Source organism: Channa argus, chromosome 13 (assembly GCF_033026475.1).
Source record: "Channa argus isolate prfri chromosome 13, Channa argus male v1.0, whole genome shotgun sequence".
Classification (NCBI taxonomy): domain Eukaryota; kingdom Metazoa; phylum Chordata; class Actinopteri; order Anabantiformes; family Channidae; genus Channa; species Channa argus.
In genome coordinates, this window is record NC_090209.1 from 9,620,488 (window position 1) to 9,637,189 (window position 16,702).

General features: G+C 42.0%; 2 protein-coding genes across 3 annotated transcripts in view; one reads left to right on the top strand and one right to left on the bottom strand.

Moving 5' to 3' along the window:
• Positions 1-85: 85 nt before the first annotated feature.
• On the top strand, positions 86-4,610 carry LOC137139229 (rhodopsin-like). 2 transcript variants are annotated; one of them, XR_010916287.1, is made up of 6 exons: positions 86-930; positions 1,134-1,302; positions 1,490-1,655; positions 2,871-3,110; positions 3,777-4,189; positions 4,355-4,610. XR_010916287.1 is itself a non-coding variant. In XM_067526220.1 (5 exons), exons 1-5 carry the CDS (start codon positions 570-572, stop codon positions 3,900-3,902), a joined length of 1,062 nt encoding a protein of 353 aa, XP_067382321.1. In that variant the 5' UTR covers positions 86-569; the 3' UTR covers positions 3,903-4,610. The 2 variants fall into 2 exon arrangements, 1 of the variants encoding a protein (XP_067382321.1); XM_067526220.1 differs by having other exon boundaries at positions 3,777-4,610.
• A 203-nt stretch (positions 4,611-4,813) lies between these two features.
• The window catches only part of plxnd1 (plexin D1), a 56,489-nt gene continuing 44,600 nt past the window's right edge, over positions 4,814-16,702 (bottom strand). The window contains exons 24-36 of the mRNA XM_067526189.1: positions 16,321-16,451; positions 14,935-15,133; positions 14,695-14,841; positions 14,395-14,551; positions 13,917-14,020; positions 12,326-12,389; positions 11,035-11,069; positions 10,299-10,403; positions 9,946-10,109; positions 9,705-9,852; positions 7,036-7,176; positions 6,857-6,931; positions 4,814-5,826 (exon numbers count right to left, since the gene is read on the bottom strand). Of these exons, the coding sequence (XP_067382290.1) occupies positions 5,710-5,826; positions 6,857-6,931; positions 7,036-7,176; positions 9,705-9,852; positions 9,946-10,109; positions 10,299-10,403; positions 11,035-11,069; positions 12,326-12,389; positions 13,917-14,020; positions 14,395-14,551; positions 14,695-14,841; positions 14,935-15,133; positions 16,321-16,451 (1,587 nt within the window). The 3' untranslated portion in view covers positions 4,814-5,709. The remainder of the gene's footprint in view (positions 5,827-6,856; positions 6,932-7,035; positions 7,177-9,704; positions 9,853-9,945; positions 10,110-10,298; positions 10,404-11,034; positions 11,070-12,325; positions 12,390-13,916; positions 14,021-14,394; positions 14,552-14,694; positions 14,842-14,934; positions 15,134-16,320; positions 16,452-16,702) is intronic.

Genomic DNA, 16,702 nt, shown 5'->3' on the forward strand with positions numbered 1-16,702 from the left:
TCAGGATTTGTGTAAAATGGAGAGCTACAGCGTGTGCATGCATTGAGCAGTATGTCCCACTGATACTGATAAGGCTATGAGTTGACCTCTGCATTATGCAGTGGTTAGGAACTAGCTTCATAAATGTCATTTGCAGTTAGTCCTCACTCCTCCATTCTGATGATCCATTGATGCACATGACAGTAATGATAGGGTACAGATAGCCGTGGCTGCAAACTCTCACCTTGAAAATGCTTATTATACTCCATAGCTATTTCTGAAGTTTTCTCCTGACATGCGTGTGTGGGTGTGTGTTGGAGAGGGAGGGAGACATACTGCAGATTGAGTGTCTTAATTCCATCTCTGCTAACACTTCACTCCAAGCATATTTTTAATCCGGCTGGCTTGTTAAAAGGTGCCGCAGCTCCTCGGGGACCTGCGAAGCACATCCTACTTCTTCAAGATCCATCCATCGTTTCACTCCCTATTTGCACATCAGCTACACAACAAGACTCCTTCACCGAATGTTACTTTGAGAAGGGACACACATCAAGGTCTTAGAGAAAGAACGACTATCACCGACAGGAACCATGAATGGCACAGAAGGGCCCAACTTTTATGTCCCCATGTCTAACAAGACTGGGTTGGTTCTCAGCCCATTTGACCACCCACAGTACTACCTGGCTGAGCCCTGGAAGTACTCTCTTCTAGCTGTGTACATGCTGTTCCTCATCATCACAGCTTTCCCCATCAATTTCCTCACCCTCTATGTCACTGTCAAACACAAAAAGCTGAGGACTCCTCTAAACTATGTTCTGCTCAACCTGGCAGTGGCTGATCTTTTCATGGTCATCGGAGGCTTTACAGTCACTCTTTACACAGCTTTGCATGGATATTTCATCTTGGGGGTTGTAGGTTGCTACATCGAAGGGTTCTTTGCGACTTTAGGAGGTGAGTGTTTGTGTGTTTATGTTTATGTGTGTTATGTTGTCATTCTTATGCTGGTTTTTGTACTTTGGCAATTAGAAATATTTAAAATGTGGGCATGAAAATACTTAAAGTGTGAAATATTTGAAATCCCTATAAACAATTACAAGTGTTTAATACCAAGTAGCCTAGCAATGCATGAATACCTGCTGTATTTTATGTCTCAGGAGAGATTGCTCTCTGGTCTCTGGTGGTTTTGGCTATTGAACGCTACATTGTGGTCTGTAAGCCAATGACCAACTTTCGTTTTGAGGAAAAACATGCCATTGTTGGCCTGGCATTCACATGGATCATGGCCCTGACCTGTGCTACACCTCCGCTGTTTGGATGGTCCAGGTACTGTATGTTTCAGTGTCTGTTTTACACTCTGTTTGCACAGGTTTTAATCCATATAGATTTATTCACTTGTACTAATCATTTGCACAATAAAGCACCCTGGAGAGTATTTTTATTTAAACACGTGGTAACAAGTGTTACTGTATTTGATGGTGTTGATGGATTATTACTATATATGTGCATGCAGATACATCCCAGAGGGAATGCAGTGTTCCTGTGGGATTGACTACTACACCCCCAAGCCTGAACTCAACAACACCTCGTTCGTCATCTATATGTTTATCCTCCACTTCTCTATCCCCCTCTTCATCATTTTCTTCTGCTACGGTCGTTTGCTCTGCACCGTGCGAGCGGTAAGAACACCTCTGCTAGATGCAATATTAACAATAAGTATGTGTTACCTTGTATATCCCTGTACAGAATTCCTTTCTTTTACTTTACCCTCCTCCACAGGGAGGTTAGAGCATCACAGAGTAGTGTCTCTGAAGATGAGGGATTTAATGGCTCAAGGACACTTCAGGAGCACAGCTCATTGCCAATGTGGCAGCTTATATGGAGGTCCTTCAGCTGAAGGGCAGTCAGCCTGCATACTGTGTCAGCCTGCTGCCCTCATTGATAATGCATTAGAGGTCATAAATTGTTAAAAAAAAAAAAAATGCTAAAATTCTTCTGATAAAGCACTGCTCTTTGTGTTCTTAAATCTGTAATTTGATATAAATTATAGATAAAACCTAGAGTTCTGATGAAGGCACCTTAATGCTCAAATGCCTGTCGGATAATGTGTGGGCTACAGACTGTCCCTGTGCTGCTGCTTCTCTTGATCGTTACTTAAGTTTACAAAGACAGTTGAGCACACTGGCCTTTCCTGTGAGAGATTTTTGCTTATAGATTTGGGTAGTTTAACATAAGGGATAAGTCCGGAATTTTTCAAGTCTGTTTTAATTGAACCCTTCCTCCTGTTTGTAGTGGCCATAAAGAAGTAGCTTATATGTAAGTTCATGTGAGCCATCAGCAGTCTGAGTTTATTATATGAACAGAAGATCTTCCAGGTCCAAGTTAAATTTTCCTGTTTAATTGCAGTGGAAGGAAGTAAGAAGAGGCAACTTTGTACTAGACTTTTTTTTTATTTTCCGTTCATCTGAAGCGTTATACTGTCTTCAGATAAACTTTTTAAAACATCTTTGCATAGATGGAGGACTTTGGATTTCGGCCCCCATCACTTACACAGGAAACATCTTTGCAGCAATCTCCTGTAACAACTGATGGTTACAACAAGCCGAACCCATTTAAGTTTCATATGTGCTCCTGATTGTTGCCTTAAGACAGCCTTGCATTTTGTAATCTTTCCTCTTTTTCTTTATTGTTGAATATCAAACTGTTTTACTGCTGAGTTTAAAACTGTTGCAGGTGTCAACAACATTCCATTCCAGTCCATTGAACTAAAGACTCATCACTAAGTTTGGATCCTAATGCTGTATTTACTTTACTTTTACTGACAAGATTTGCTATGCAAATCCGGTTTACAAAGTTTTTAATAAAGTAAATAAGTTGTGTTTCATTGCATTCAGGCTGCAGCCCAGCAGCAGGAGTCTGAAACCACCCAGAGAGCAGAGAAGGAAGTGACACGCATGGTTATCGTTATGGTGATCTCCTTCCTGGTGTGCTGGGTACCCTACGCCAGTGTGGCCTGGTACATCTTTGCCAATCAGGGAATTGAGTTTGGACCAGTGTTCATGACTGCTCCAGCCTTCTTCGCTAAGAGTGCTGCTCTGTACAACCCGGTCATTTACATTTTGCTAAACAGACAGGTATGTGAAGCTAAGGTATTTTCCTCTGCACCTGTGAGAAACTGTTAATGAAGACAGTTGTGGCAAAATAGCAAGAGCATTTCCTTAAAGTTAATAAAATTTATCTTTACTATTAACTAACCAATATTATAATTTTACTTTGAAAAGCGTACAACAACCTTAGAAATGTGAATTCGTCGTTGAAGACTAAATCAGTTCTTACCAGTATATCTAGATTTATCCTTTACAAAAAAGCAATGTTGGGGTGTGAGTTGTTTAATTTCATGTTTTGCTTTGTCTTTTAAACGGCCACCATACCTCACATTTATGCTTTGTGGCCATTTGACCGTTCTTGAACCCAGCAATTGGAGCTAGTAATTGAAACTATCAAACTGTATATAAAGTATTTAAAATTCGCTCCATCTCATTGCATCGCTAATGTGAAAAACATGTATCAACACAAACAATGAAGTGCTTTTAATGCATGGTTGCATCAGTATTAACTAATTGAATAATGTCATAAATTGCATCATTCACTGAGGAGATTAAGTATTTGTACTTTTGATAGAATAATGTTAATATTTCAGCACTTTTAAGTGAGATTTTGATTGCACAACATTGCATTTATTCCCTATTCTATTGACCAAAGCTGAGAACTGTGATTCTGTTTTTCTCTGTGGCCTCCAGTTCAGGAACTGCATGATCACCACGGTTTGCTGTGGAAAGAACCCATTTGGGGACGATGAGGCAGCCACTGCTGTCTCCAAAACCCAGACTTCATCTGTCTCTACCAGCCAGGTGGCCCCTGCTTGACCTGTGCCCCCCACCTCCTCCTTTTTAATGTCCCATCTGTCCCCACACACCTAGAGACCCTCCACCACCGAGCAACACTACAGTCTGTTGGCCAGCCCTCTTGACTTACCTCTCCATGTGTCTTCACTGTTGTGGCACACTTTCTAGCTTGTGTTTTGAATCCATTCAATCGGGTAACGTGATCAGCTGGCTTCACAGAGTTTAACCAGGCATCAAGGGGGTGTTGTCTGCGTGATAGACCAACTGAACACATTCCAAGCTCCCTGTTACCCCTCTCCTCCAAAAAGGTGACCCATAATCGATGAAAATGCGATTGAAACCACATCAACTGTTGTTTAAGTAACTGTTGCAGCTGCATACCCTCAGCAGATACAATCCTTGTTTAGATATCTCATCTGATGGGGCTGTCTTTTGGTCTTTCTGTCTCCCCTCTTGTCTTTTGGTTAACGAAGCTGGTCAGTTCTCTTGGCATCGACTGAGACATGAGTGTAAACAGATGGATCGGAAAAGAACCTCTGCAGGGAGAAGGCACCCCCTGCAAGACACTGGATGTGGGTGTGTGTGTGGTGGATGCTAATGTGTTTGTGTGTCAGAATGTCAATTTTGGCATTAAAGTAATATATAGAAATATAATTTTTCTCACTGTGCAAAGGTTAGGATCTTGTGAAAGTGTTTCTGTATCCTGCAATAAAAACAAAGCTAAACCTCTTTACGGTTTTTCCCTTACTGGCTTTTTCAGGAGAACATTTACAAGGCTCTCTGAGAACTAGATAGAATTCCAGATGCTAGCTTGTGGGCTTTTGGGTGGCAGGCCGAATGTTAATGCGTTACAAATGTTAAATGTCCTTATGCCGTAATGCATTTACAATTGAAGCACTCTGAGAAATAGTACAATAAACATCTTTAGACACTTTAAAATCCTAAATACTGTAATTTATTTCACAAACTCTGACAAGTCATTTGGCATCACAAATACAGTCTCTCTTCAGATTATATTGAGCTCACATTTGTTTTCAATAAATGTAAATTTCCCTCTTCTAAACAAGTCAGAATTCAACATGATATTCATTCGTTTACAAGCACGCTGATCAACACTTCTATAGTGATGCAGCTCTTCCCAGTGAACTACATTGCATTTGATTTAATTAATTTCAGTCATTTATATTCCTTCTCCACTCCTCCTCAACCCATCATCAGCCTGCAAAGCACATTGGGACCACCAATGGCAGCAAGTCACCCAACTTAAGCATTCACACCTGAGAACCTTGCAGGCTTTAGGAGATGAGAGGAGTGTATCATGGTCCTTTCTACACATCCTGATGAACAGGCCACTTTAAAGTATAATAACACATCTATAAATATTGCTATGGACATTATAATACAGTACAGTGCATCATTGGCTCGTTCCCTTCAGTGAAGGGTTCAGTGCGGTAAAGTTGCCACCAGGGCTTACTGTAGGTCCCAGTAACGGTAAAGACATCCAGAATAAAAAACCTCATCTTCATGCCATACCCTAAAGTATAGCTGAGCCAGACTGGAGTTCTGTCTGCATGATGGAGGGAGGGAAAAAAAAATAGCTCTGCATTTCAAGATGAGAGGAGGAACACCTCACAACGTATAAAGCTTGAGAGGCAGGTTTAGGTCCTTTGCTCTGCCACGTTTCACGCTTGGGTACAGTCTGCGAATAATAATGACACTTATGAAGGCTAACTCCTTAGTGGCTGACATTCCCAAGTAACCATGTAGGTGGGAGAAAGGCAGCTGTCAGCAGGAGAAAGACACGGCTAACAACAAGACGGTGGCAGGTTTAGGCTTCGCTGCAGCACTCGTAGATGTTGTCCTCCACAAGGGCAATGACCTGCTCGAATTTGTGATGCAGCTGAGTGCGCCGTGCAGTTGGGTTAGACTCCAGAGCGTTCACCACCTGACCAGGGGAGATAGCAAAGAAAAACACAAAAAAAGATGACTGTCAGTGACTGTCATGCATTCATGCATCTATCAACTAGACGGTGGAAATCAGCCACCTGCCTGGACATGGAAACTCGCAGGAGAGAGAACAGGAAAGTTTGAAGTGCTTCAACCTCTTCTCTTGCCTTCACGCATGCCTCCACACCACAAAAAGCATTTGCTCTTCAGATATTTACAAAACCAACATCTGCTCTGTTTTTCATGCCCAATAGTTGTCACCATGTCAGTGGGATTTATGGGCTCTTAGCAGCAGTGTGCTACCAGGCAGAGCGAACTGAGCTGTGGTGAGAGAATAGGCAATCAGGGGCCATTCACAGAGCTCTGTGAATCAGAGTCTAAGCCCCTGGCCCACGTCAGTACAGTAGCATGACAGAGGCAAGCAGCTAAACGGTATTATCATGAGGGTGCTCCATTAAGGCACAGTCACCGCTGACTAAGCCTCTCCAGAGAATAGTCACAGCAGTAAAGAAACACGGGGGAGGACAGCAGGGGCTTTAAGAGGGCTAGTTCAAAGTGAAACAGAAGATATGAAGCAGCAACTTTACAGTATCATTAAGCAGATAGGGGTGGTGGATACAGAAAATGTAAACAGCATTTTGTTTGCTTAAAGTGAAAGGTATACTGTATGTGGGAAAGGGAGGATGGAACACATTAAATGGTGGCTGCAGTTTGAAAGATACTCCAGATGTGATTGTTTTCCATCTCAAAACACTTAACAAAAAGCGATTGTGGTATAGCAGCTGTGTGAGGATATATGTGCAGACAGCTGAGTGGCAAGTTGTAAGGCTGTTTAAAGTCTGTTTCATCTCTCTACATGCACATCTTCCACACTGATACGTCACGCTCTGATACCCATCTGTGAAACTTTATACAGCAAAAAGCTAGACTGAGGCACTGGCTGCAGAAAAGGGGCCAGTTTAAACACGAGAAACAAAATCTAATCTGAATCTAAGAGCAAGGAGACACGCAGGAACCTATTCTCTTACCTGATTTCTGTATCTTTTGGCATATTTGTAGATTTCGGTCAAGGCCAGGTTGGTGTTGAATTCATTTCTGTATTTCTAGAGGACAAACAACAGGGTGTTAGATTAAATTATAAAACAAGAGTTGCATGTTATTGCCAGGTTTTGTGGAACACTTCTGACACTTTCTGAAGAATACTCACTCTTGACTCCTCAGCAAGGTGAGCATTCATTTCCTGCTCGCTGAGAGGTGACATTTCCTGTATCTGCCGGTAGTAGGACTGCACTCTCTTCTTATATTCAGGGATCTCCTTGGCATACAGTAACTTGTTGGTAGGAGAGTCCTGAAAGTTTTAACCAATACACATTGTAATTTGGCATGGTGATCCTCTGCTGAACATGAACAAAAAAACAGTGCTTAAATAGTTTACTAAAGGTTGGAGTGCATGATTCTGATTGTAGTTCTTATAGAAGGGTTCTGTTTGCTTAGGGGGCCTGGTGAATCAATGGGTAGAGCATCAGCTTGGGATTCAAAAGGCAGCGGGGTTGAATCCCAGCCCACCAGGTGTGGCCCTTGGTGGCTGTTCCCGAGTCATAATGAAATGGGAGGGTTGCAGCAGGAATGGCAAACTGCATAAAAACACACGCCAAATCAATGCAGTGCAGAACATGTTGCGCTCTGGTGACCCCGGAAGAGACAAGCCAAAAGCAGTTTACTTAAGAACCTTAAAGTTTACTTAAATAAAATACTTCCTCCACCACTTGTGCTAATCTCCTACTAAGGCTTCGTTAACTAGGACGTTATTTGTTAATGAGCCAATCTAAACTTGTGAAATGACACAGAGGGAGGGAACATTTTCCTTTCCAAGAGAAGACTTAATCAGTGGGAAGCAGAGGAGGAACATTCATGTCCTAACCAATCCCCCTTCATACCACTGCCACTCTCTCCACAGTCACTTCAGGCTCTTGCACTAGTGCTTATTCAAGCAGGCAGAAAGTAGCAAGGCTAAGAGGCTGTGTACATATTTGGGTTTTAGTTGTGACTACTGCAGCGAGTCTGTATAGGTCTTTGTGTGTAACAGAGAATAGGATGGGACGAAAGTAGGACAGAGAAAAAAAGCTTTCAGCATCAGTGAATGTGCTTGCAGTGCACCTTAATATTTCTATGTGTCACAATTTATTTGTGTCACCTAATGTGTGTTTGTTTCCATGCGTGTGTGCTAAAGGTGTTGGGGGGACTGAAATGCTGTGGCCACAATGGCTCCTTCTGATAGGGAACCCTCTCTCTTCCTGTCCGCAAGGTCACTGCCTGCTGATTGCCCATCTGCTTGGTAACCCCCCTGTGACCCTGTGGCTCTCCATGTCTGCATATCGCCAGATGAAAGGGTTTCCGTGGAAACAGTAAGCTTTGCTTAGTTTCCTACGGCTCTCGCTCACTCCTGCTGTACCACAGCTAATCCAGGCAGTGTACCCCTCCCTGCCCTGTCCCGAGGCCATCACACACACTCATATGCATACAAAAACCAGTGACTGTAAACACTCAAAGATTGTGTCATGCCAGTCTCCTTGACTTACAGGAGAAAACAAGGCCAATTCCTTGAACCCCGTGACTGCACAGTACAGTACATGCACAGGCAGATGTGACATGTTAATGAGGAAGTGTGAGTTGGATGTTTTGTGTATCCGTAGACACATGTGAATGTTGCTTTTGTCAGTGCACTGGCTCTTTGGCACTGTAGTGAAGTATAAAAAGCGGCCTGTGAGGAGCATCATTTGGATGAATCCTCGAATCTCTCCTGAGAGGAAGTCAGTCAGAAAGACACAGGAAGCAGAGCATGCTCAGGGTCACAGTGTCTTAGAGATGACACAGATTTGTAAGTAGTGAGGACATTGACATGCACAAGCATCCCCACACACACACACACACACACACACAAACACATGCAGCCAACGAAGAAAAAAGATCCCTGGTGCTCATGACCTTGGATCAGCCAACTGGGCTGAAATAAAATGAGCAGAGGTAGATGGAGCTGACAGTCTAAAGGCTTTGGAACGATGGTTCACAAAAGGACTCAGGAGCTATGTTAAGTGAATGAGTGTGTTTGTGTGTGTGTGTGTGTGTTAGATCCATATATTCATAAACATCCAAAAACACAGATAGATGGATACATAGATATCTAACCTTTCTTTAATCTGGTATACAATCAGACATCTATGATAGAAATCATAGAGTACGGTGGATCAAATCATTATCAACTTGTGAGGTGCACCTCCCCAGGGGGTGGGGAGATAGATGGATAGACATAGCCTTATATATATATATATATATATATATATATATATATATATATATATATATATATATATATATATATATATATATATATATATATATATATATATATATATATATATATATATATATATATATATTGTGTAAGGTGGGATAGGCGTATCAAATTGTAAATCGATTTGAACTTCTAACCAAGGTAATAACTCAGATAACTCTGAACACTCATGATATGACACACTGGCTTACATTCAGTATCACCTTCACATTTCCAAGGGTTGTCATTGAATCAAAAGATACTCCTGTTTTTTTTCCTACCACACAAAAGTAAATTTCTGGTAGTTGTTTGCACGCCCCCCCCAAAAAAGAACACAAAAAATAAACACATTCATTTGGCATTGTTGTTAATAGTTGTAGTATGACCAAAGGCTAGCTGACAGCTAACTGGCTTCCTGGCAATAGCACACTTCCTGCTTACCTCAAAAATCCCCAAAATATGGGAAGTTATATTTGTCTCAGGGGAAGCCCACATGGACAGACTTTGAAAAGCATTGTGATGAATAGGTAGATAGAGAGACTCACCTTGCCTAGCTGCAGGTCGGAAATGGAGCAGGCATCTATAAAAGCCTGGGCGATGACAGACAGACAGGCATCCATGTGATCTGTCTTATCAATGTCAAACACAAACTGAGGATTCTTCAGGATATTCACCCAGAAACGCAGAGGTAAACTGCACGGACAGGGAAAGATAAGCTTTTAAAGCCTTACACTTGCACACAGAGGTGACCAAAGGGGACTTTAATCATACAGCTAAGCTTTTTACCTGTTGGTTTTCCAGATGTGCAGGGTGTCTGGGTCTGTGATGCCCCGTTTGTCAGCCTGCTCCTCTAGGAAGTCAAAGAAGTATTTAACAGCCAGAGGAGGGCGGTCTGGGGGGATGCTTAGGATGGCCTGAAAGAGGTCATCCAAGAACTTCTGAAGAGTTCCCTGTGGATGAAACAAAAATGCAGCTCATACATTCAGAAAGACATAGTTTCATGGTATATTCCATTCTAGATGGCTCCTGAGGCTAATATGGGCCATAAAAATATGAAATATAACACAGAGATCTACAGTGGCTGGAGCTATTTATGTTTGTAGTGCTGACAGCATAAGCTATCTGTTGTTTCCAGCTACCTTAGTAGACAGCAGGCGGGTCAGGTAGATTTCCGGCAGGACTTTCTTGCGATGGCTCTGTCTGTGTGATTTCTTGGTCTCCATCAGCTCATCATGAGGTAGGACCTGAAATACCAGCATTCAAAGGTCAAGGCACATAAACTGAAACAATAAACCATCCAAATAAAGCTCCACTGTCTCTGCTCTCTCAGTTGTCAAAGGGAAATTTTCTGTTACATGCATTAGACACATGATCCAGAAACTGCATAAGGGTATTTTGACATTCTGAGTAATATAAAGAATAAGGGAAGTACTGGGAGTGGGTAAATTCTCAAGGTTTTCTTCGTTTGCTGAGTACCAGATCATGTCTGTGGCTTGCTCATACAGGTACATACAAAATAGGGGTAGCTACAAGAAAGAAGCAGTCAAATTCCACCTACTTGAGAAAAAAAAATGACTACAGAACCGTCCTGTAAAACTAACTATTCACCCGGCAAATTGTGTTCCAAAGAACTCATTATTCTAAAGTCAGAGGGCCCATATCTTGGCTGACGTTTATAAAAGAGCTTAAGCGGCATTAGTGCTGTCATGTCCTCTCAGCAGCTTTCCTTTTCACCTCCATTCACCCCGATTCTGTCTGTCATCAGACCTGCACCGGGCTGACTAACACTGGCACACACAGGAAAAGCTCTGACAATAAACCTTGGGACCACTTATAGAAACAGTGTGATTAGCAACAGTATATAGAGGTACTCACCAAGTGTACATACTTCTCTGTATCCAGATCTTTCACTAAGGAGAAAGAGACAAAAAAAGAAACATACAGCATGAAACAATGTGCAATCAGCAAGGTGGAGAACTGAAATAGGGGAAAGAGACAGGGGGAGGGAGCAAAGAAGAGTGACAGATAAAAAAGAAAAAATATACGAGAGGGAGATTGACAGGAGAGCAAGGGAGATAGAGTACATGTGAGAGGAGAAAGTGATTAAGGTGGACTGTGGGTCGGTCGGGGAGGGGAGCTGTCTGAGAGAATGAAAGAGAAAGATTACGAGTGAAAGGAGAGAGAAAAGAGGGAGATTATAGGAGACAGACACACAGAGTCTGTGAGTGGTTGTGGAGCCAGTGTAATGAGATGGTAATGCTCAGGCCAACGCTGGGAAAGAGCATTAAACCTTACTGGTTTATATATAGATCTAAACACAAACACATGCAACGCACACATGCATGAACAGATATGAGGACACATGTCCAAACACAAGCATGAATACCGACACAAAGACAAATAAATATGGTAAATTATTGTACACACAAAGCAGTGAAAACAAAGATAGGCATTTGTGCAGATACACACACACAAACAAACGCATGGTGAGTGTGTTCTCATTCACCCACTCTGCCAGAGATGCTCCCACCCAGCGGGCCTCAGTCCAGACCCTCAACTCTGATCACAGCCAGGCAGGACAGTGTTTTATATTAGCCAGGGAGCACTACAGGCTCATAACACCCCCTCAGCGCTTTGAAGCCATGGCCAGGTTTGGTCCACATAAGCCTATTTTTGGCCCAGTATGAATGAAGGGAGAGGCTTTGATAGACAGAGCCTGAGCAGAACTGAGCTCTGGTCTGGTACTGATTATGCAAGGTAGACCCTAGACAACAAATGGACAAGCCCATTACAGACTGTATGTAAACTCATCTGTCAACAGGCGGAGAAGTCATTATATTTCTGCTTGAGGCTGGACAATGAGCCAATTTGTGTCACATTTTTTCCCACAAGCTGACATTTGCTAATGGAATAAATCAATAACACAGAAAAAGAGCTCTGAATGAAGCAGTAGCATAACTCCAGCAGGAGAATGTTTTGTGATTTACGAAATGTGTTCAGATGTCCACTTTGTCTTTAGGAGACGGAAGGGTGTGTGGTTTCATGCGTGTTTACATGAGTGTATCGTGTTCTCGTGATCAACTAAGCATGTGCTCTTTCCTTTGATCAAGTGAGTGCATGTAGTTATCCAAGTGTGGGTGACAAAGTGTGTTTGAAGGTGACATACCTCTCCCCAGGGAGTTCTCTTTCTTGTCTTTCATGCTCATGGCCAGCGAGGCCCCCTCTGGGATCTGAGGATGGAGGGGAGAAACAGTGAAGGAGGGAGGAAAGAGGAGAGAGGACAGAGGGCACGGGTCAGGGGTGAGCTCGGGTGCAACAGAGCAGCGTCATTAAGCATGGCCTCGAGGGGAGTTGGGTGTTGAGAAGTGCATATGTTTGTCCATGTGCATATGTGTTGGTCTTGCGTGCATCTAGAGCGGTGGCAAGTCTGAGGAAGCCTGGCTGGGCTCATTAAAGTCAACCTGCAGTGAAATGGATTGAGCAGCCAGTGCCAGTGAACCCAGACTGTTAGTACACGCTACAGCTCGTTGCGTTCACAGCTCTGTCCCAATGGCTCAGCAAAAACTAAACAGAGTACTTAACAAGTACAGGTAACAGGTCAAAGGTCAAGGGTCACTGAGTGTCTGTTTACTCACGCACAAATGAACACAGTCATAAGCAAACATACGCACACATGGAAATATTCCTAATGGTTTACCAGTCCATGACATTCAAAACTTGTTCCTTGGTTATTTTTGTTACAAAACAGTTACGGGGAAAAAAGTCTTAACAACATATGTCACAAAGGACATATACTGAATGATATAGTGCACTTTAAATAAGGTCTATGCAAAAGTATAAGCTCAAATATGTGGTAGTCAAAATGCATATATATTTTTTATGGTAACAGTTACAATCAAGATTAAGTATTTTAAATATCATATGATATCACTTACTAATAATTTACTAGTTGAAAACATTTTTTGGTCATTTGTTAATCATCTACAAAGACTGACCAAAGTATGTAGATGTCAAACTAGTATAATAAATGTAACTTTCATTATTAATGCCTCAGTCTTTACAATAAATACGACACATAAGTCACCCTTGTCACAAAATAGTGTTTGGCTTATTGTTACTTCACTTGGATGTTTGATCTCCACTGTACAGAATGATTAATGTGCAGAGTTTGTTTTTGCTTTCATGGGCTGAAGAGGGAAACTTTCTCTGTGTTCAATCTAAATCTGAATTTAAGATGCGTTATGACGTGCATGATTTGTTGTAAACCAATCAAAGTCCTGTATGCAAATTACACAACTGTTATTTAGAAACTTAAAACCTCAACACACATAAACTGCGACGAGGAAACATCTTGTGTTCATTACTTAAACTTTTGAAAGTTATATTTATATGTTCCTGATTTATAAAAAAGAAAAAAGAAGATGAAGTTTTTTATGACTTTTAAATAAGTTAATTTATCTTTTTTGGAAAGAAACATCATAATTTGTCATTTAAATAAATAAATGTGAATAAAATTAATTGAAACAAGCAGTGGTTTCTACTAGAGGTGTTCATATACACATACTGTCTATACTTAAAACAGGTTTCAAAAAAAAGTTTCCCACTCTGCCCTCATGCAACACTGAGATTTGGAACCCATGACACCAATCATGGGACTTCTCACATTCAACACCCCCACTGTTGCTGTTACAATAACAGGGATACACAGGTACACCATTACAGCATCCACCCGAGTGGTCTCACACACACTCACAAACCTGGTAATGGAAGACTGTGTTGAGTTTCTTTCGACCATCCTCCATCACTGATGAATTGTCCAGGTCCTGCAAAAGTTTGCTGTTGCTACCAGAGTCAAACCACTCTGGAGGGGAAAAAGTGGGAGAGAGGAGATGGGAGATTGGAGTAAAGCAATATTAGACAATTTCATCCCAAAGTTGGACAGGAATATATGTGAGACAGAGGGCAGCCGTGCTTTAACTCTCAGTGTCGCGACCTGTGAAAATATTCTCGGGCCATTAATCAAATCAGCTCTGCAGGCTCCGCAGCTTTGAAAGCAATAACTCTTTGTGATTATGACTGTACACTCTCCTCAATGCATTCTGTCATTTATTATATTACAGCCTCAGGTTAGTTGAGCTTCATGAGAAGAATTGACCTTTTGCAAAGGAGATTACTATATCTTGGAGGGTTGGGGAGGGGAAAGGATGAAAATAATCAGAGAAAATGTGCTCTTACCTAGGTCTACATCCTCTGCTCGGGGCCACTGGGAGAATGGCAGATTTTTATAAAAGGCTTCTATGATTTTTTCTTTCACCTGGCAGATTGTGTCTGTGTTCATGACCCTGACAGACAGCGAGTCCATGCCACAGCCCTGGAAGGACACATTGATGTTCTGCAAAAACAAACACAGAGCGACACATGTCACACCTTGCAAGAATCTGTGAGTTTTGAATTTCAGCATGATGGAAACTTTCTCTCAGCCAGTTTGACACTCATCTCTGACCTCTAAAAAGCAAAGTGTCTAAGGAATCAGACCTGTGGCTTGGCTTCAATATTCTCGCGGAGCAGCCATTCCTCATTAAGAGTGTAGCGGGCCTTCCCTGTGATGGCATCTATAGAGCCTTTGTTGATCTGTTGCTTGATTGCGCACAGCAGCAGGAAGAAAGGCTCACCCACTGTTTCCTGTAGAATGTGGCAGAGCAGAGAAGTCAAAAATTAGAGCTGTGGTAATTAATCCTGCCTTGTTGCTTTGCTGAGCCTCTTTTCCATTCTCACCTTGAGGTAGCTGTACATGCAGATGGACATCCAGTTGGTCAGCATTTTTTCCACAACAGACTCAGTGCGCCGAAGCATCAGTTTGGGGTTTTTTGAAGCCGAAGCATCAATCAGGTCCACCAGCAGATCTTTCATGATACTGGTGTAGTACTCAAGCTTACCATGGAGAGCGATGGTGAGCAGAGATGCCAGGCTGCATCTGAAGGGTGAGAAAATAGATTAGCAGATGTGACAGATGAGTTAAAACATGTACTTTCAAACAGTGTGTGGTCAGTGGTGGTTAAAAATTTGCAGTGCAGAAACAATAACTCAACAAGGCTCACTATTCCCCAGAGTACCTGTGACTGAAGCACCAAATAAAGCCCTGATACAGGGAGTGTCTGGGTAACTAAATCCAGAAGTGCAGGGGATTTCCCTAACAAAGCCCCTTTAATCCAGAGGAAAGAGGCTACATCAGTCAGTAAGTGCTGATGCTGAGCTGGGACAGCATTGTGGTCTTGCCTCTGGAATTCCTCTCTGATTCTCCACAATGACTGGCTAGTTTCAGGACACTAAGACCAAACAGCTCCAGTGATAGTTGACCAAGAACTTACAATATGGAGCAACCACTTGCTTAAACACTACTGATGTTGTTATGTTGAATAAGTGACAGCCTTGCATGAAAAGTAAGAAAAAAAAAGTCCTGCTGTAATCACTGAAAAAATAGAGACAGCTATAAAAAGCAATGCCAATAAGCTCAACAGCCATGCCATAAATACTACTTTGTTTGTCTATGTTTGTCTTTGAAACTACTACTTTGGCTGTAGCATAATTCGTGCTGCTCACGTATTCAGAAGTGTGTCAAATATTTTGTCGTCATTTCCAATTTTTATAAAGTTTAAAAATGAATGCATTAGCAGACCATTTGGTCTAATATTTGGTGCACTTTTATTTTAGTTTTGGTCTCCACTAGCTCCTGAGGAATATAACAAGCTCTTTAACTAATAAATATAGACAGTGTATCTTATATTTGCTGCTGATAGTGTAACTGGACACAGCAGAGAGCCGTGGCCGAAAAGCATGCTGCCACAGAGAGCACTGCGAAGCAAGTGAACCTAGAAAAAAGTGAACTCCAGGATAGAGATAAGAACTGCAGAGCTGGGTGATAATTTCTATCACTGCACACCTTTCACATTAAATATGATCAACTGACCCACTGAAACACATACATCCTGTAGCTGTTGAAAAGAGCTCACAATCCAAAGCAACACATCACAGCTAACCACAGCCTAACAAATTAGCATAGAATTGGTCCCTCTGAGAATGTAAATCTTGTAAATGTGTCAATTCTACAGATTTACCAGTTTGGATATTCTGTTTCAGTCATGTGTCAGCTGAAGCATTTACCTGTCTCGTACAGCAAAGTCCTTCTGCTGCTCCAAGGCATGGACGAATGTGACCAGGAAGTGCTTGTTATTGAGAAGAGTGGAGAACAGGGTGATGCCTTCCTCAACATTAGGTCTTGTTGTGTTGTTGGCCTGATGACAGAAGGTGGATGAAATAGTTATTTCTCTGTGTGATTTCACCTAAAGTGCATTACACACCTGCTGCACTCCCCTTAATCTATTTAGCTCCTTGTCTCAAGTGACCCATCTAGTCAACACTTTATCTTTCTACCACAGCTATTACTTCTTCTTCTTCTTCTTCTTCTTCTTCTTCTTCTTCTTCTTCTTCTTCTTTAGCCAACTCTCATGGGTTCTTTCTATTGTAACTGCATCTCGCACTCCGG

Excerpts from the sequence above, each read along its gene's own strand:
- LOC137139229 (XM_067526220.1), top strand. The coding sequence starts at position 570 with ATGAATGGCACAGAAGGGCCCAACTTTTATGTCCCCATGTCTAACAAG. Across the intron at positions 931-1,133 it reads GTTCTTTGCGACTTTAGGAG|GAGAGATTGCTCTCTGGTCT; the intron begins GTGAGTGTTTGT and ends TTTATGTCTCAG. Across the intron at positions 3,111-3,776 it reads ACATTTTGCTAAACAGACAG|TTCAGGAACTGCATGATCAC; the intron begins GTATGTGAAGCT and ends TGTGGCCTCCAG.